The 21760-nt window shown below is 34.5% G+C and overlaps 1 protein-coding gene across 1 annotated transcript in view; it reads right to left on the reverse strand.

Annotated features, from left to right (window-relative positions):
- Window positions 1–21760, reverse strand: part of DOCK2 (dedicator of cytokinesis 2) — a 286898-nt gene that overhangs the window by 128768 nt on the left and 136370 nt on the right. The window contains exons 31-36 of the mRNA XM_080554755.1: window positions 17621–17721; window positions 17467–17525; window positions 14758–14906; window positions 6393–6478; window positions 1911–2067; window positions 749–789 (exon numbers count right to left, since the gene is read on the reverse strand). Of these exons, the coding sequence (XP_080410881.1) occupies window positions 749–789; window positions 1911–2067; window positions 6393–6478; window positions 14758–14906; window positions 17467–17525; window positions 17621–17721 (593 nt within the window). The remainder of the gene's footprint in view (window positions 1–748; window positions 790–1910; window positions 2068–6392; window positions 6479–14757; window positions 14907–17466; window positions 17526–17620; window positions 17722–21760) is intronic.

Genomic DNA, 21760 nt, shown 5'->3' on the forward strand with positions numbered 1-21760 from the left:
AGCAATGTCCCATAGGGAGCATTGTTTCGTTCCCATCCACTCCAGTTCATAGCTCCACACTTAGCTGTGGAGCACCTTCAGTGCTCATCTCAGCTGGGATTCTGGTCTTTGCACTACAGTAGCTAAGGTGGAGGAGATTCTGCAGATTTTGTATAACGAACAGAGAGGCAGGAAACTGAGCACTTGAACAGCAAGATTTGCTGTAGCTCATGTGCAAAGCCCTTGGGGACAGTAAGAGGCTATATCATGCAAAAAATAATTTGCCAGTATAGCTATAGCTCTTAGAAAAAAATGTTTTACCAGTAATTCTGCATTACATGTGGTGTTGCATATTTAAAGAGATTTGGCAGACTGCAGAATTCTAGAGAACTTGTTTTTTTCATGCCATTCTACATGTATGATACACCCTCCATCAAACCTCAGGTCTAACTACATTTTCTTTATTTAAAGCAATAGACAATGAATGTTGAGTGATTTGGATCAGCTAGAAGTTCATGCTTGGGGAAAAAATGCTGCCAATGAATTCATTTAATGAACACCAAATTGCTGAGGGCTAGACAAAAAATAGATGAAAAATATAAATGAGACCAGGGCTACAACAGAGTCATTGTGGATAGTTAACTACCATTAAGTAACAGAAATTCAAGAACAGTGATAAAAGAATAATAATAATATATAATAATAAGATAATATATAACAGAACATTATTGCCATCTCCAAAGCAGACCAAACAGAGCAGCCACCATACCTGATATACATCCCTTCACGGTTAATGTCTTTGTAGAAGTTCTAGAGACACAAACATTTAAAAGTTATTTCCTAATCTCTTTTATTAAAACACAAGATACAAATATTTTGCTGAGGTTTTGCTTTTCTTGCTAATAGTAGAGTGCAAGACACACATTACATACAAAGTATCTTAAGCTTAAACCTGGCACTACTGCTGCTTCAATTAATATTTTAATTAGTTATTAGTACTTGTTTTTATTACAAATTAATAATATATGTATACTTCTTCCAGTTCTTTAATCATCAGTGAATGTTTTTCTGTTGGAGAAGAAGATAATATCATTATCCAAAAGCATTAACATAACAAACTACATGCTCTGGCTACACTTGGTGGCCATGATAGAAGCTGGTATTTATTGATGTTTATGCAAGCAACATTATTGTGCAATGTCTCTAAAGGGGCTCATTACAGGTGTAAGTCCGTTTTTATCAGCGTAACACTTTAACATGTATTTGAGGTGCTTGGCTGTGCAAAACGTATCACAAGGATTGCCTCCTTAATAATTGCAGAAATTTATACCACCTTGCACAGTGATTATTAAGGAACTGTGAGTATGTGCATGTATATATGCATCATGTTCTCTTTTCCACCTTTAAAGCTGATAAATGTTCATTTTCTGCTTAGAGTAAACTTCCTGGTGGAGGAATATCCGTATGTGATGTTCTCACTATCAAATAGTAACAGAACAAAAGATGGGGTGGCCTACAACTACATAAGAGACTTAAATATCTTCAGCACCTTACTGCAGGTGTATCTTGCATGCTTCTTCCCCAGATTTAAAAAACAGAATTGCTGAGCTGCTAAAGCAGTAAGCAGGTTAGTTCCTTGTGTAAAACTTTACTTTGCAAATACCCACTGTTACACTAAGCCTATCAACAGGTAAAGGTGTGTAAGTAGTGGACTTCATTATTTATTCACAGAATAAAAGTGGATAAAACAGGCAAAATTGAAGAACTGAATGGATGTTGCATGTTTATGCATATATTCATGCAAATGGATAAAAAAAGTTTGAATCATTATTTGAGCACGGTAGACCAGTCCCTTCTCCAGGAAGATTTACTTTCATCTTTGGTGACTGGATTATGAAATTCTCATACAAGAATTACAAGAGAGAACATACCAGCAAGTTTACAGTGCAGCTCATGCGATTGTCCTTGCTTTCATCGTTCATTACAGTTCGGTAATCCAGCAGCTTCTCCAGGAGACCTTTAACTAGGTTGACAAAGCTTTCAACCAAGTTAAAAATGCCAGGATACTGACTTGCACACTCTGTAAGACTGCAAACACGAACAAAATGATTTTAGAATACTGTCAAATCAGCAGTCCATCAGCTGAAACTATGTTTGGACCTGAAGGCAAACATAGTATTAGAGCTGCAGCAACTGCAGACTGCATTGTAAATTCCCTTTGTGGGCTGATAATTTAGGCATCCAGAGACATACAAGATGATATATATGTATTCATTTTTCCTGTCCAACAATCACTGCAAATTCAAGGCAATACCCACAATTCCAGAATCAAGTAACATTGCACCTGTGGTATTAACATGAATTCAGTTCTCTTCAGTGCCATGCTATGGAAATAAACATTAGACTTCACTTTCCTTGGTTACCATGCACATTAAAATACAATCATTTTTTCCTTCTCTTGGTATGGTTATGTGTCAGTAGAAAGTTTGAATCAACAAAATTTAAGTCTAAAAAGACATTCACTAGCAAGACCTCATCAAAGCAAATTGCCCTTTAGAAATAAGCAAAAGCAAACAATCTTTCTGTGGGTTCAAAAATGCAGTTAGTCACCTTTCGATAAAAAATACAGGAAAGTCAGTTTTATACAATATCAGCAGATTCCTACTTATATTAACAAAATATTAGCATATGCTGTTCCTATAAAGTACTGGACTGATTTAAGAGTATATATAATTACAAGTGTAGCTATTGACCTATATGTGTGTGTGTATATATTTTATGTATGTGTATATGTATTTATATATGCGCAAAAGTAATTGCTTGTATATCAGGCAAATACAATTAATAACATCAAAATCACCATGCAGCTTGTAGAAAAATGGTAGGAACAAGATAGCAATTGCAAAACCCACCCTGAAACTATTCTGTGTGCTGTTTCAAGGGTATACTATCCATAATTCCTGGCCTCTTAGTTTTTTTCACAATTTGTATGCAAATTCACTTAATAATTTATGATTAATTTTTAAAGAAATACTCTGTTAGTTTTTAACTTTCATTATAAAGTTTTTAGTTTTAATTAATCACAAAAATAAGTTTCTACTCCTCAGAATCATATTAAATTTCTTCAGAAACTACATATTCATAATACCTTTGACTGCAAAGAAACCCTCCAAGCTTGGGCCTAGACTGGGGTCTCAGCAAAGTACCCAGTCTCAAAGTTCTCACTCAGAATAAAAACACAACTAATGGTTATTCCTTTCCAAAGGAAAGGTCCAAAGGTTGAAAATACAGTTATTTTCCCAAAACAGAGTGTGTGTACATGTGCCTGAAAGAACATTTATATTGTACAAGATGTGAAAGACAAAGGCTAACAGCCTGAAGCAATAACTGAAATAATTAAATTACTGAAACATGGCTTTTGATATTAAACATACAGCAAAATTAACTGTGTTTAACTGGATGTTAAATATTAAAGGATCTGAAGACCTGACAACCAATAAAATAGGCTGGAGTGTGTTAAATGATATTTGTGGAAAAGAAATTAAGAAGGCCTCAGATTTATAGAGAAGACTGGAATACTACACAGAATGAATTATTTTATATATGTACGTATCAGAAATGGGACAAAATGCTAACAAGGGCAAGTACAGTCACCTACATTAGTAACTAGAACAAGTCAGGATTCATTATCTGAGCCCGAGGAGAAGAGGTTCAGCACAACTTGCATTCATATAGCTTGATTCTCCTCCATTTCCTGCAATGGGTTAGCCTTGTCTACTCTGCTAATTAACAACACCTTCTCATCTGTTCCATATTATGCCAGCTCTTCCATGCTGTTGTCTGAGACAGCATTCATTAGCAGAGGACATAATTCTGTCATTATGCATGCTAGAATTTAGAACTATGTACAACAGCAAGGATTGTTGTTTAGATTTCTGCTGACCCTGTTTAATTTAATAGGCATTGGCAAGTTCGCAGCAACCAACTAGTGTGGGTAAGTGCTGGTTGCACAGGTAAGCACCAGAATATAGCTATTGGCTCACCAAAATATCTGCATTTAGGTTACAACTGGAACTGTGCACAGTTACAGGAAATTAGTTGATGAAAATAAGACCAAAGGAAAAAATCTGGAGCACAATTTAACTAGGTCTCTATTCAGTTGGGACAGGCAGATGGGGACAGAGGGCTGAAGAAAGTGTGAAGGAAGGAAAATTAAAATAACTGGAGATAACAGGGTCCTACCACAGACAGGTCACCAGCCTCTGTTTCAACTATCCCTCTACATACATCATTAGAGAACTTCAAGGATGAAACAAAAAATCTGAAGATAGTATGAAGTGGCATCTTTAGAGTTGGAAATCTTTAAGTGTCTTGATGTATTGTAGAGTGAGAGTACAGTGAAAAAAAATGCCAGAAAAATTGTTAAGAGTTAAGTCAAAGGGAAAGAAAGGTACCCTGGAAAACCAGGAAGATCAAATGTTATGTAGTATATCTGATGAGACTAATCAACTGCATTGCTGCAAGATGAGGTTTATCTAGATAGGTACCAGTTCTCTAGAAAAATAATTGTAAGCAAGAGTAAACTGAAAAGATTGCAAACGAAGTTACACAGCTCAGAAAAAGGATCTAATTGTCAAATGTGTCTTATACATGAGACATGAAGGAATATTTTTCTCTTAGCATTTCTAACATCTCAGTTTGAATACCTTCTCCAGCTTTAAGGTAGTGTAGTATTTCAAAACTGCTGTAAAGATTGTAGGAATGTGCAGAAAACATGGCATATGATAAATTAAAATATTGGGGCTGTTAACCCTAAAGAGAAGAGGAAACTTGACAGCAACCTTCCATTCTTTTAAAATCTTCTGTGAAGAAAAACAGAATAAATGATTCATCCTGTGGGTAAAACAAGAAATAACTGGTTTAAACTGAGGCAAGGAAGATTTAGTATAGATGTTAGGAAGAAAACTTACTCGCAGCAAGGAAACGTAAGCACTGCAATAAATGCCCACTGTGTCTACTGAATCCCCAGTGTTAGAGATGATGAATTGTACTGACAGTTTAGGCAGGCAGCATAGTTCAGCCTTTGTGGCAGTGCAACTGAGAAAACTATCTACTTTCAGGCCTCTTCTAGGTCATACCAAGAGCTAGTCTGTACATCTCCTAAGACTGGCAGCCAAACAGTAAACATTCAAAAATGAAACAACTGTTTATTGCTCTCAGTTTACATAGTCATTGCATAATAGGAAGTGAAAATGACATTTTTAAAACTTCATCTTTCCCTGCTAATATATGTTTCAATGAAGTTTTCTGTAGCTTAAAAAGTGTTAGTACTGCTTTCAAGCCTGCCTCTCTATACTTTACCTGTCTCATCATAGGAGGGAAGCTAAACTAACAAGTATTTAAATGGTGTTTGACTCAAATGATGTTTGATTTAAATGGAGATTCTAATTAGAATACAATTAAATATGATTTACATAGCATTTACACATTAATTGCTCATATAATAGAGTATTCTTTACATGATCATGTTTTCCTTAAAAACAGATTTTTTCTATTGTGGCATACACAGGAATTTCATGCTTCACATGAACTGGGATGCAATTTGCAAAGACTGCTACGCCCCCACACAAAAATACAATACATACAAAGTAGCAGGCTGTGAGAGAGCATCAAAACCACACAGTCAATGCTACAAAGCCTATGTCTAGTTTCTGATATAGCAAAAGTGCTATAGCTTTTTTAAACTTAATAACTAGTTAGATCATTGGTACTTGAAAAAGTGTGTGAAGAGTTACATTTTTCTCACTGCTACAGTCTGTGAGTCACAAAGCCAGGAACAAAGTCTCAGAGGTAGGCACAAAGGTACCACCACTGTCCAGCAGATTGCACATGCCTCTGCCTCTAATGAAGACACAGCTACAATGTGTGAGAATAAAAACGTAGACGGCCAAGACGATGAGGAGGTGCTATATCAGCTTTTAGAACTTCTTCAAAACATTTTTATTAAATCATATCCCTTTACAATATCTAGACATTGAGAAAGGAAGACAGGCTGTTCAAAATGCTCTTTTCTTATTAGTATAACATAAAAACAAAGAAGGCTACAATCAAAAATGAGGAAAGTAAAAAGTTTGTATTATCTTTGCTTTGAAGTTGGGTAGAGAAAATAAAGTTAAGTATAATTTCTTCATAACGTAGGTGGAACACAAAATACTGAAAAAACAATTATGCAAACAGTTTCAATGGGCAAAACTACATTTCAAACCAGGTTTACTGAAACAGTATGCTATTTCTAGTCCCTTGATGAAAAAACTTCTTAGATTTGACTTCATTATAAAGAAATTCGCCAATTTGAGAAAAAGGAACAATAAGATAACACATCCTGAAGACATTCGCTGTCATCCACTACTTACATGGACTCAAACAACTGCATGTAGTGTTCATCTCCACGTCCTCCTTCCACCTCATGGTCCAACTTCAAAATGATTTCATTTTCAAACTAAGAAAGAAAAAAAAAAAAAAAAAAAAATCAAAACTGAGCAAGTATCTGGAGATGAAACATATTGCAAAATGGTATCAGAAGAATATATTTGTGTAGCTATATCAAATATTTGGAAACTAATGCTAACTCTCAAAACTGTTGTTACAAGTATGTATTCAAGTTGTCAGTGCTGATGGCTTGGCACCTCTTCAGTGCCATTAACTCCAACAAAATCTCTGGAGAATTTCTAGGTCAGCAATACTCTGTTACCTCTTAAATAAACAGAAGTACACGTCAGATTATATTTCAACCCAGCACTTTGCAGGATCACACTTGAATTACATAAAGACTTGAAAATGTCATTGTGTCGTTGCAATATGAATATAAAATTAATATTTGTCACTTCAAAGCACTTGTGGTATGTTACACACAGGAAATTGCCTTATCATTTTGAAAGGGTTAATCCAATCGAACATGTTCAGAACATATTTGTAATTAGTTTTTCAGGCCTTTACCATATTTTATGCAGACTGTATTCAAGTCCAGGTAATGAAAACCATGGAAACTACAATAAATTCATATAGTTTGTGTGTTTGTTTTTTTGCCTCTCCAAGTACATTACTAAAACATTAGGATGTACATGCTCAAAAATGTTATTGAAAAGTTATTTATGTATCACACTTGCAACAGAGATACAAAAGATGATTTATTTATTTATTTATTACATATAAAATGAAAAATACCAAGGTATTTTTTGTTTATTTATTTAAAGTAATTGATGTCAATTGTCAATGTACTGGGAGATGGTTTCAAGAAAAATATACCCCCATTAATACACTCTGGTGGAGACCTGTGCATTTTGGACCAAATTACTGGGTGTACTGGCCTACTGGTGTCCTTCAGAAATGATCTAAAACAATTCAGAAAAACATGAAGTGCTCCAAAGAACTGGTTTTAAAATAACATGTTAACTGTGGAAAACAGAAGACTAATTAAAAGTGATTTAATATAGAAATACTACATGGCAGAAGATAATTTAGTTCAATAAGCTTAGCAGAAAGGAATACTAACATGAAAGTGTTGCAGGCTTTAAGTCGTTTAAAATAATGATAATAAAAAACACTAAAAGGCAGTCAGTCCATTTGCATAATTTCTCCCAAGCTTCAAATATTGTCCTGTAAAGAAACTGATATATTTTTGCACCTGCAGGCTGGAAACCCAGCACAAATAATAAGTACATCACCAAAGGAAATCCCCTTCAAGGCAGAACCAATTCTATTAACCAAACTCCAACTGGCTCTAACTACAAAGGGAATACTTTTTATACTCTCTTGTTACCTAAGTTGGTTTGACCTTGTTCTGTGCTTAGCCTTCACTGAATACCTTCATTGCTTCTAAGCCACTTTTCTGACTTTTCTTTGACTCTTCATTCTTTGACATCTTTTTGGCTTGTTATATTAAAGCCTGAGAATTTATAAAAGCATTCCAAGATTCATCACCTTGATTCATAGGCTGTACTTTCAGCACTGCTGAAAGTCTGCATATACCAATTCACTACACTGCCATTTCATTTGGGTATGCCCTCTGAAAGGAAGTGCAATAGATGAATCTCAAAGTCTTCCTGCAGCTAAGTCATTCCTTGTTCTTAGCCAACTAATTGTATGTTCGGGTATATGAGAAATCAACTTGATATAGATTTGTAAAGAAATTGCACAATTAGAGAATTACAAATTTATAATGTCTTTGAAACACTCCTAAAAACTTTTCTGATGTGGCTTTGATTGTCCTCTTGACACAGTCACCACGTCTCATTCCACGTCCCATATTTTAACTAAAATTTTTGAATATTATATGAATAGATTACTTAGATCTGGCAAATATATTAATTTTTTGTTTCTAATTTTTTTTGTAGGTATTGTACATTTTGCATTGTTAAATGCAAAATGTGTTAAGGCAGCAGAAAGGAAGACTGCTCATTTATGTTGTCTGTTCTATTGCCCTATGAGTCACCTAGAGATAAAAAAACAAAGACAGCTAGTGCTCTGAGAGTAAGCACACAAGCTCAGATGCGAAATTTCTTCTAAAGATGTAGCACAGGAAAGACAAGAGTGAGGGAAGGATGCAGAAGAGCACAGATTAGAAGACATTTGAGAGAAGCCATGAGCTCATTTGAAGCAGAAAGCACATCTAAAAAAGACATCTCTGGGTACTAAAGAAATTTTTGCATTCTAGTAAAATTTAGCCTCAGATATAAGAAGCCTTTGGTGTCCTTTCACATAGCATTTTCAAGACAAAAGGGAAAGATCTACCACAAAGTTCTAGACAAGACATTAACCCATCAAGAGGCACAGAAAAACAAACAGACAAACAAAAAATTACAAAATTAGAGCTATATTGAAATCAATCTCTGTTGCTCTATGTAGATAAAGTGATAAAAAAGCATTGTGTCAGAGAATTCACTACTGTGCTGACACAGAAAATTATTCAAGAACAAGATTTTGGGCATATAAATAATTCTGTTTTGTCCCAGTATTTCAGTGTAGTTGAGAGCTTTGACAGATGAGGATCCAGATCATCCCTTAAGAGAACTGCGTCCTTTCATGGTAGAGAGAAATCCTATAGTGTTTTACATGTGATGCTATCAGATGACAACAATGCTAAATATTTTTCCTCACTTAAATATATCATGATCAAAACATTTAGTTCTTGCCAAAGTAGCTAAGCCCAAGGCTTAGCAATCATGATGGCCAAGTATTCTCATTTATTTCTCCATAATATTATGTATCCTTCATTTTTGTCCTGAGATTCGGTTGAATGGGACCAGCTAATAGCAAAGATCATTTATTCCAGAAAATAATCCAATCAAGTGATTTTGCCCTTAAAATCCAGATGTAAGCAAATGTTAAAATAACACCTTAAAAAAGAAAGAGATTTATAAGCTACAGAATATGTAAAAATCTCTACTGGAACATCCTTAGAACTGCCCCTGAGGGCAACATAAGAAAATGCACTCTATTCACATTTATTTTTAAACTAATGAAAAAATATTACATACTCACTATGTATTTACTGTAAAAATTTCTCAGGTTTCCCCTCCTCACAGCAATGAATATAATCCCATACTGAGACAGTAGAACTAGCAGGATTACTGAACCTGTATTCATCAAAATGACAGCAAGAAGCCATGCATCCAGCCTGAGATCTGCTGGGTCATCCTGATTCTGTAAACTGCTGTGGGGACAGAAGACTGGTTGTTGCTTCTCTCAAGGAGCTTTGAAAGAATGTCTTGAGTGGCCTGACTTCTATATTCATCACACAAAAAGCAAAAAATGAAGAGCAGAAAATTAGGCTACACTCCTTTTTCGCTAAGGGGAGTGTGGGGGAAGTAGCAATTTCAACCACTACATATTTATCAGACCAAAGAAAACCAACAAAGTCACAGCTCTAAACATGTGAATCCAAAATTGTGCATACAGTACCTAATGCAGCACCTGATAGACGTGCTTTAAATAGAAATATTTGAACACTTCACAAGGAGTTGATGTGATACACAAGAACTTGGATACATGCTGTGTAGTACATGCTATACAATGCCACTGACAGACAACTTTGCCAACTCAGCACCACATGTAGCATATTTTGAGATGACTGAGTACAAAAGTAATGTTCATGAAAATATGAATATCATCATTTAAAATGCACTGTTTTATGAAATAGTTAAAATAGTGTGGAAGTCTGAATGAAGGAAGTAGAGGAAGGGGAAAACGGAGAATATATGTTTATTTTTTATCAGTGAGATGCTTACATACAAAAAAGGTCATTGCTGAATGTGAATGTATGCAAACATGCATACTACACATACGAGAAATGTTAATAGCAGTATAGGACTAACTCCAGTAGAACTGAGCACCACATAGCCATCCAATATTTCAACAAAAGTTGGCAGCAAATATTTAATCTCTGTGGCATACTGAAAAGGAGACAATGCTTCCCAAAATAGTTAATGACTTCAGATCTCAGAGACTTAAGAATTACTTATAAGTTTTTCAGAGAAAATTGAAAATTGTTTACTGGAAACAGCAGTATCATATTCTGATTTTCTGATTTAATCTGATTTAAGTAGAAAAGGATTACTACATTAGTACTCTTTCTGCGTTTATTTTTAAATAGGTGTATCAAATAAGAGGGAATCTTATTTATTCTTGAGAGGCCACAAAGAATTCTGGTTTGCTAGGAGAACTAGTATGCTATGATCCAGAACAATTCTTTGTTCTCTCTGTTATTTGGAGGTTTTGCTACTCTAATAGTAGCTCTTTTCTGTAATTAGAAACCAAATTAAAGATTGCCGGAGGAACAGTACATACCATACCAATACTAGAGAATAAAGGGCTATCATTGAAATATAGCAGAGGTATAGAAAAACAGCACAGAAAGAAAATTACTTTGGCTGGTCCAGGCTGAAAAAGTAGTTTAAAGGGCTCAGAATTCATTTGTATGTATTAGTGCCTATTTGTCTATTAGTATGGGTAACGTAGATACACAGCAGTTTGAGGACAAGGCAGTATTAACACAAAACATCCAATCCCGTCATTTTGTAGAGCTCAAGTCTGTGGACTTACTGCGGTAATACAGAAACCTGTGAATACAGTGCAAGCCAAGCACTGGTTAAAAATTATCCACCTTTAAATCTTTCCTAGTACTTATTCAGCAGGCAGGGTATTGATGACTGCTCTAAGAGGCAATAATTTCACAGATTCGGGACCTGAACAAAAACCTCTTTCTAAGCATCTTTCCTGCAGTTTCTCAACAAGCCGGGGTAAAGGAGAAAAAAAAAAAAAAAGAAAAAAAAAGAAAAAAAAAGAAAAAAAAGAAAAGCAAGCTTGTTTCTTGAACCAAAATAAATAAAAAAGCTGACAGAAATATAGCAGAAAATTTGAATGAACCTGTGCCATAATTCAGCCCTGGTAGGGATATTTCTCTTCTAACTTAAGTAGTGTGCCTAATTGTAATTGGCATTAACTACATTAACTATGCTTTAAAACCACCTGCTTATCTACCTAGTAGACCAAAGAAATTCCTGCAGCTTTGAACACACTTCAAAGACAACTACACAACACCTCTATTTTTTCTACATGGATCTGTGTGAAGCACCAAGCCATCTAAACTTGGTTTCTGATAGTGGAATGATCTCACATCCCTCTGAAATCCTTGGATGTAATAAAATATCAAGAAATGAGAATAAGAAATATGGGTATTTAAAGCAATTATAAAGCACGCGTCAGAGAAGCTTGTTGAAAACACATTCACTAATTTACTAACATTTCACAGATGTTATCTCAGAAAATTACATGATTTCAACATGGCATATTACTAAGAATAAACACTTATCCACTAAACCTATCAAAAAATACTTAAGCCCAAGTACACATCATTGGTCAACATTATTTGCTCTTTTCAACCAAGGTCAGGAAGGAAAGTAATTACAGAATACTTCCCCAGATGGCTTCAGCAACTGGTAGAAACCAAGGAAGATATTAAAGTGAAAATACCAAACACAAACAGAATGATTTATTTGAACAGAAATATAAACACAGATGAATAAATCTTTCCTAAGCCAAGTTAAAATCCTTAACATAACTTGAATCCACATTTATTTCAATGATAATTTCATTTACTCTGAAAAGAGCTAGTCTCCCCCCACACTTTTTTTTTTTTTTTTTTTTGAAGTAAGCTGTTTTTAGCTTCTAGCCTCAAATTATCAGTTAGAGAGAATAGAAGTAGTTTGCTTGATGATGTGCCTTGCTTTGGGACGTCTTGACGAGATGTACAACCTGATCTATCAAGGAAAGATGGGTAAAAATAATTTGGAGGATGGAATTCTTCTAACATCATGTGCCCAACCAATAAGCAACTAGCTTCCCTTTGTACATAACGGAGATGATATATCTGAAGGACTAATTCTATCCACTGACACCTAATGCAAGTTGAATAAATCACCATTCTAAGACTCCTAGCTCTCTGATCTAATGACAGACAGAGCCTGGATGCTACAATTAGATATTAATTTCTCCTGCCCTACATCTTTAAAAGTAAAATTACAAACTTAAATAATATATTAAATAAATTTGGGTGAACAGAAGTTACGAAACAAAGAAGGATTGAGAAGAAAATGCCTTGGCATGCCATACGTCTACATATATGCTTAATTTAATGAAAGAGAGAGAGAGAGAAACAGAGAGAGAGAGAGAGAGGAAGAGAGAGAAGGAGGGAGAGAGAGAGAGTAGTATGCCGTTCTTGAGATAACCAGATGCGGAATTTTGCTTTCTCTGGGATTAGTTATTTTCTGGCATTAGTGAAAATAAACGAAACTACTGATAAGTTTAAATAACTATATCTTTACCTCATTTGTTGTGAACTTTTTGAAAAGAGTCTTATTAATAAACACACATATACTGAATACATAAAGCAGGACACAGCCTCTTGAGCTAGTACCAACCTAACACATACACACAGAAAGGAGTGCTGCCATACACATCTCAGCACAGTACCACAACTGATGAAATCAATCTTTTGGGGAAAATTTATTAAATGATGTGGCAGACAGCAGACAAGCTCTAGTTCCACTGCCAGTATAGACTACAAGTAAAGGTGTCTCTGTGTTTTTTTCCTCCTCTCTCTCATCAGAAAAAAAAGTTCAACTCAATTATGTTTTAACTGAAGGCAATGTTGAACTGAAACTTCATCATACAGAAGAAATTTTAGAGAAATTGATCTTAATTACCTCATCCATATAGTGCAGAGGATAAATACCACAATTTTGACCAACTAAATCTGAAACGGATTATAATCCAATGACACTCCACAGTTAAATTATGAAATCATTTTAGTGTCATCTGATAAAACTATTCTTACACTAATAAAATGAATGTTCCTGTTCCTCAGCACTGAAGAATTATCACTTGAAACTTATTTATATTAGCATTAGGAGTGATTTAAGGATCTAGCATCTGCCAGGCTCTTAAACTATTGTTCTTGCTAATCAGTTTGACTGATAAGTTTCCACGATTTTTGGTCTGTACAGATTGTAATTTTCTGTACATCCCTCCCAAGAGATGAAGTATAAGGCAAGAAGCAGGAAAATATTTTTGAGAAGTCAAATACAAAACTATTAGGACATGTATGGAACAGATGCAGAAATGCAAACTGGTTTTTAATCTTGGCCCTGAATCAAAAGCTTTGCACTCTGGAATACAGACCAAAACGCAATTCCATCTGCTGGTTTGTTCCACACTTAACTGACACAGAAATGCCCCGCATGATTTAGAGTATTAAACATTAGCTGGGTATAAGTGACATATTTATATCTACTTTCCTACAAATGTCCAAAATTATGACTTCCTGTTTGTCACTTACTGTTACAGGGATTGTTCTGAATTCATTATTTGTGCAACTATAGAGCCTGAAGCTCCAAGATAAAATTTACTGTGAAAGGCAGTGTGCAAACTGAGAAAAAAAGAAATCCATGCCCAAAGAGTCTGCAGACTATGGAAAAGTCAGCTAGGAGAGAAACTGACAGATGCTAACTGTCCAAATTCACATATTAAGCAGTGGAAAGAGATCTAGACCACACTCCCAAGTGCCCTATTCCACCATCCTATTTCTTTTCTGTCAAAAATATGCAATATTTGTGATTTTAAAATACTTTTTTTTTTTTTTTCCTAAAATTCCTGTAGAAAACATTTTTGGAATGTCAGTTCTTCAAAGGGGTTATTTTTCACAAAGTACATATTTTAAAAAGTTTATTTGAAAATCCAATAATATGCAATTCATTTAAAACTACTCACTGTAACTTCTGTCAGACACTCCTTATTAAAAATTTAAAATTTTGTTGTGTAAAGATCTATGTTACGAACAGGAATCACGAAAAATTTAAATGAGAAGGGACCCCTGGAAATCATTTAATTCTACCTATTATTTAACTGAGGACTGACTTCAATGTAATGTCTTGCCACTCAAGACGTTGTTCAGTAAAATTTTGAAATTTCTGATGAAGATTCTCTAAACTCTCTGGGCTCTTGTCCAGTGCATTATTGCTGTCATTATGAAAGACATTTTTCTCAATTCTAACTAATCCATTTTGGAAAGCCTAAACTGGCTTGTGCAAGAGCTCTGCCTTTTGTTCTCAATATTTTGAATTTTACTTTCTCTAAACAGAGAAACCCACACAATAAATATTTGCCAGATTTAAACTGGCTACATGACATTTTAAAAAAAATTCATATTATATTTGTAATTACCTTTTTGAATTCTCCTGTCCTTTGATATTCACACAGCATCATGTCAAAGAAAATTGGGATCGTGGCTTTTCGTAGTTCAACCTCTGGAATAAGTGTCATTTCCAGGATGGGTCCAACCATCCCCGGAATAAAGCAGATTTTATTCTGGCCTAAAATAGAATGACACATTAGATATTTGAGAGGAGAGGAAAAAAATGTTTACGAAAAAAACATTTAAGGGCATGCAATCATTTAAAGCAGTTTTTTTTAACTGCCTATGGTAATAACAGCCTTAGAGCTTCATCTCTACCCCTTTTCAAAAGCTAAAAAAAGTTAATAAATATACTCTCATTCCAAGATGCCAGAATTCAATGCCAGAAATATAAACATATACCAGCCGAGTTGAGATTTTGTATGAACATTTTGTTTTTTCACCGGGAAACATCCTCTTTTAAATTCTTTGAGTGAAAAGAAAAAAAATCTAGGAATCCTTCAAATTCTCTCAGCTAGAGAGCTTCAAATGGGATGCCACATAGTGTTAAAAAAAAGAAAAAAGACATGTGGATTAGACCACCATCAAAATCCAATGACCTGTCTCAGAATGTGTGCCTGAAGCTTATAAGGAAATTAAAATATTCTCACAAACAGATATGACTGGAGTTATTCCATAAATAAAAGTAATCTAATTCTTCCCTCACGTGGGTGCCATAATGTTGTAACTTTAGGCATAACTGAACAATGACGTCAATTGTTTTATGCAACATCATTTTTTCTTCCAGTCACATTGATAAAAATTATTACTAATCCTAGTACAATCAATAATGTCAATAAGACGGAAAATAATCTTATGACAACTGATTCATGTCTAATACTTTACATGAATTTCTGTGGTTTTCAAAAATTACATACACATGTATTATGTAGTTATTCCTTCACCTGTAAAAATTATCTCCAACAAAATCCTCTTATATGAGTAAAAAAAAAAAAAAGCAGAAATCTTAAGCTAAATGATAGCAATATCCATTGCCTGACCAAGACTCATCTTAAAAACAAGGAAAGACCTTAGCACATGACTGTCTGGACAAGGGGAAAAAAAAAAATCTTTTGAAAGACTATGCTGCCATCAGCAACTGTTATTTCCTTTTCAGAGATCAAGAGTAACATCTCAAACATCACAATGACTTAAATGGACAAAGGAAGATAATCTGCCTCAAAGAACAAGGCAATTTATAATTTAAGAGGAAACTATAATAGACGTTACAGCATGAGATTCTTCATGCACTTTTCTGTATCAATCTTGCTGTAAACCTCCAGCATGGTTTATACTCAAGACATTGTACTGCTTTTCAGAATGCAGACTCCTTTTTATTAAAGCTATAGAAAAAGCCTGTTTTTTTTTTTTTTTTTTTTTTTTTAATATCCCCTTGTTTTGAAGTAACATTTCTTTGCAACAAATATGGTATATCAGGCAGACAGGTATGTGTACTGCCCAATACTGTATTTATGAATAAAATAATAAATTATATGGAAAAGGAAAACATACAATGCACTGCCCACATGAATTCCGTATGCTGATTTCTTTAGGAAATTAGCTGTATACATGCTCCAACCTGAAGAGCTGCCTATCCATGGTAGCACTGACACTGTTAGACTGGACATTCCATTCTGGTATAAATTTCAGAACAATTTTTTACTCTCTAAAATAGTGTCTTCAAAAGATTTTTTCCTCAATGCATCTTGAATATTTCTTGTTAGCACTGCTGTTCTTGTTCAATCAATAAAAAGTTTATTGCAAGAAAACTGGAAGTTAAATCTCCCCTGCCTGCCTGAGAAAAGATAAGGTTCAAGTTCATCCTAAAAATCAGTCAGAAACAGCATCTTCAACTTCCTACATAATATCTTCAACTGTTGTGTTATTGCCCACTTGGTGGAAATCATAAACTGGATACTTCGTCAGTCTATCCTCTTGTCAAAAGAGAATTTCCTGTTTAATGGAAATCAGAATTATTATTATTATTATTATTATTTGCCTAAAAACTGAAATGGATGAGCCCTCAGTCAATGTGCATACAGAAAGATTACCAGGTAAAAACCTGGTTCACCTCTACACAGTTATCTGCTTAGTGGGTCCTTAAGATCTATAAATTAAGTAACGCAGATCTTAACATCCTTCGTATTCTGCTTATGGTACATCGTTCAGGATAAATCATGCCTTCCCTTTCACCTCCAGCCAGCCACTTCAAATCTTGCCTATTCCTTCCCCCTTTGCATCCAGCCAACCACTTTAAATCTTGCCTTGTATTCATGAAGGTGACCCTTTGACAAAATGTAACAAGAGCTCTAATTGCTTGACATTTTAATTTCAAAGAACTTACTGTATATTCAGCAACCAAAAAAGACTTTTGTCATGACTACCTTTAAGATACACACACTTAAGATGAATCAGGAGCAACCTACTCTGGGAAAATTTATCTGGTTCTCAATTTCAGCAAAATAAAGTTCAGCCATCTTTGAAGTTTGAGAGAAGTTTGGGAGTTCTTGTGGTAATAAATAATAGACGATACTCAGACAGTATCTCGTGTCAGTACCAAGCTTAGTCACAAGAGTGAAAACATCTTACAGTGTCAAATTCCACAAATATTTACAAAAGCATTTCACATCAGATATTTTTCAGCAAAACATGCAATATGCTATGCATTCGGTTGTAATTAAGTTCATTTGCCTACTCACCAAGTTTGTACCACATATCACGGATAGCAAAGCCAATTAAACGTCTCATATCTCCGTATCTAGAAAGAAAAAAGTAAAATATCTTTACCCTAATCTTTATCATCATTTTATTAAAAAATTAAAGACATATGATGAAGTACATATTTTTGCTTACTTGTTCTGGATTTTGTTGTATTTTGCATGAGAAAAGTTTTCTAGTTGTAGTGAATCTTGGGTAATAAAAGCCACAGCCAAATGAAAATAGTTGTTCCACAGCTGTAAATTAAATATAAGGAAATTATAATGGTTTTGAGCAAAGCCAAGCAATACTAAACTATGCATAATACTGAATAATTTATGAAACCAAATGATGCAAACAATTTGAGATTTTTATATTATGCAAAGTTGTACATCATTAGTATTATGCAATTAGCAGAAATGCAAGAAAGTTGAATTTTAATAACCACTACTACACATTTGCTCTTGATAGTACAGCAGCTGAATAAATATTGCTAAAATACATTTATATGAGATTCATTAGCTAACAACATTAAACCATGAACCACAGCAGAAGTGGAATACATTACAAGCAAGTGAATCTTAACAACTTGGACCTAAAGGCACCTAATGTAATTACACTTTGTTTGACACCTACTTCAGAAAGTATCTACTTTCTTCTCTGTGAGTTCTAATTCAACAATAATATGTGTGAAATTCCAGTATATTTTGTTAAGAGCTGTGTACATGAAACAAGGACAAAATACTGCCCTGAATAACTACTGTTAGTACTGAGTCATGTACTGAGAAAGTAAGCCTTATATTTCCACTGCGGAGCCTTTCATTTCTGAAGGCAGATTACTTGTTCTCCAGGCAATCAAAATGAAATACTTCTCTCATATGCTAGAGATGGGAGGAAAAAAAGAAACCGCAGTAGGAAACACAAATTCAAGGAAGTAAATAATACTTTAAGAAGCTTCTAAATAGTCAACGATAGTTTTAGATACTTCATCTAAATACTTCATTTACATAGATGTAAAAAGATATTTACATCTAAAAATATGTGTAATAGGTATTAGTGAGAAAGTAGAAAGAAAACAGTAAATGCAATCAAGCAATTTGAAGGATGGAAAAAAAACAAAACATAACTACAGAGCTTTTAACTGATTTTACATGGTGAGATACAATCCTATGTTGGGAATCCACATTAAATACTCTAGGAATCTAATGTTTCATCAAAAACTTATGTGACCTTTATCCTTTATTGCCTGGAAAAACCCCTGTGCACAAGTAACCATATAAAGTAGATACCAACACACAAAACCACAGATCTTTCCTAAAATAAATGAAACTTGAAAATATCCTCCCTGTAACATCAAAAAGATCATGTGTTACATTTATTCCTTGGAAGCCCACCTAAAGCTCTACTTAACAGACTTGTTTATCCAAAAGTCTTTAGGGAAGCTGTTTCTGTCTGTACGTATTTGCAGTTCAGGAGAGTTGGTATAGATGAGCAGATTCAAATGGCATTTGATTGGAGACATTTATACAATTCAAAGATGGTCTGAATTCATCCAAACCAATCAAAGCCTTATTAAAAATTACATTTGAATATTAGCACTAGGTAAAGCTGTAGATTTTTGTCTGTTAATAAAAACATTTACATTATGTTCACATCTAATGTTTGACAGTACACTAATAGTATATGCTAATTCAGAACATTTTCCCCAGGAAAAATGTTATTTATGCTCTCAAAAGCCTCTATATCCCCTTATCAAAGGTTATTAAAGACTAATTTGATCAATTTAGAGTCTGTCAGCTGTATTTATCAATATATAGAGAATACAGTTTGCATGTGTTAATTACACCTGTAAAATGAACATTTCTCCAATCACTCCTGTTTATGGCGAGAAAAATGATGCCTTATCACTGCATTTATTCACATAATAATTCCAAGTTCAATGCTACCTTGGTTAGAAACACACCCTAAAGACACAATATCCTTACTTATAAAACACATTTAATTTCTTCCACAGAATACTCTGATGACTGAAAAAAATGCAGTGTTCTGAATTACAACAGTATAACTTGCAAACTTTTAAAACCAAAACTAACACGAAAACCCAGCGGGGCAAAGTAATCTCTGATTAATAAAAAGTGGCACATATGGACAGATGAAAAATGCAAAATGTTTATCTATGATACAAGTTTTGATTTCTCTTAAGCCCACAATAACATTCCAAGATGTTTTGCATTTGAATATCAAGTTATCTAGCATGTGGTGGGGCTGAAGTAAAGTAGGACAGTGACACAAAACAAGGATCGGAGCTCTCTTGCTGAGTATGAATGCTCAAACTTTGCTGTTTGTCAACATGAGCTCCAGTGATGAGCTGTTGGCCTGGGGACAGAGCCCTCGGAGACCAAGCTAGAGCTAAGAAGTGACCCTTTCCTATAATTAGTCAGCAGTTACTCACTACAATTCATACTGAGATGCAGCGTCTGACTGGGACAGTATAGAACAATGTGGCTATCTCACCACAAAGGGGACCAGAGCGTGGCCTTTGAGACAAAAAACTCTGTCAGATGAGTGGGTCAACTGACTGTATCCCAGTTGACTGGATGAACTGGTGGTATAAATGTTTCACCCCAAATTAATTACAAGAGTGAATGTCTCTGACAAGAGAGTGAATGTCTCTGAGATAGCCAGACCAGCATGGAGGGAATGCGTATGTGGCTCAGCTCAACATAGAATATAAAAACTAAGCAATTAACAAAATAATTTTGAAAATAGAAGCAGTTTTGAGCTTTCTTCAACCACCTTATTCCTTCCCAGAGATGGGGGACAAGCAGCTTCATGACTGTGAGCATATTACAGAGATTGGTAACAGGAATCACATCGGTATTGTAATTGAACAGTCTATTGCAATTGTTAAATTTTACAAAGTCTAATTTACACTTTTATTGTGTTTTCAGTAAGACTCTGCTAAGTCAGAAACCTCATGTAGTATCAGCTATCTTCATCTAAGTAAATTTGATATTCAATATTACAACCCCCATGTGTGGAGCATCTAAAGGAACCTGGTTACAGAGTATTGGACTCTGACAATGACTTTATTAGCTTTACATAACAAATCAATTTCCTTTGTAGGCTAATTCCCCATCGGCATGCAGCCAATGGCTTTGCATTGAAGAATATTAGTATGCAGTACATTACCCAAGAGTGATTACACAGGTTAAAATGAATATTTACATAAATCATACAATCCTCTAATTCACTGAAATATGCATTCTAAAATAATAAAGCACAGAAAGAATAAATACTTATACTAATTTTATTTATGATTCAGCCTAATTTACAAGTAACTCCTAAAGAAATCATGCCCAATCTTCATGGCACTCCTCTTTGTGGCAGCATGTTTAGTAAATACATAGAAGAAAAGGCAGGTCTGCACAACCAACTTGCCTGAAGTCACATAAAAGAATTTCAAAAGGTCTTTCAAGCATTGGTCTGCTTTCCATATTGTATCTATTATTTCCAAAGAAAATAGACACTTGTTAATAAAACTACCAGCTGTTTTTCATGTGTGATTTCTTAGGTGATTTGCAGTTCTCTCTCCCTCTCAAAAATTGTTAAGCATTTTACTTCTTCAGTACCATAATTTCTTTTCACCAAACTGGCCAGACATTTACAAAATCTGACTAAATTTTAAAGTTTCTAAATGCTTATCCACACTTTTAAAACAGTGCTTCAATGACTGTGTAATAAAAATCAAAACTGCAATACTGAGAGCACATGCAGAAAGTGAAGAGGGAAAAGAGAAAATATAAGCAATTTATAAACTCACAGATAAGACTTCTTATTAACACAAAACACAGCAAAGAAATCAAAGACACTGAACACCATTAAGATATACCATCACAGTCTTAGGAAGAAAGTCTAAACTTAGACTTGCTTTCCTAATTTACCTTTTTTTTTTTTTTTTGAACTTTCCTTGTGTGCCATCAATACATCTCCTTACTATATTCATCCTGAATAAATAGCTTAAACTATTACACTTTCTGTACTTGAAAACCTTCAATGACATGGTTTACCCTTCATTGAATTTATTCTCATTGTAAACACAGAACACATTTGGAAGGAAATCTGACAGGTCAGTTAATACAGATTATTTCCAAAGTAAAATCAGCGAAATCCCTTCAGGCAGATGTCTGATGAGTCAATTTTTTTAGGATCTTTAAGTGAGAAACATTTCACAGACTTGCAGGATAGTCTGATTCAATACTCACAGTCATGGCACCAAGCCTGCCAGATTTCAAG

Source organism: Anser brachyrhynchus, assembly GCF_964034855.1.
Source record: "Anser brachyrhynchus genome assembly, chromosome: 14".
Taxonomy (NCBI): domain Eukaryota; kingdom Metazoa; phylum Chordata; class Aves; order Anseriformes; family Anatidae; genus Anser; species Anser brachyrhynchus.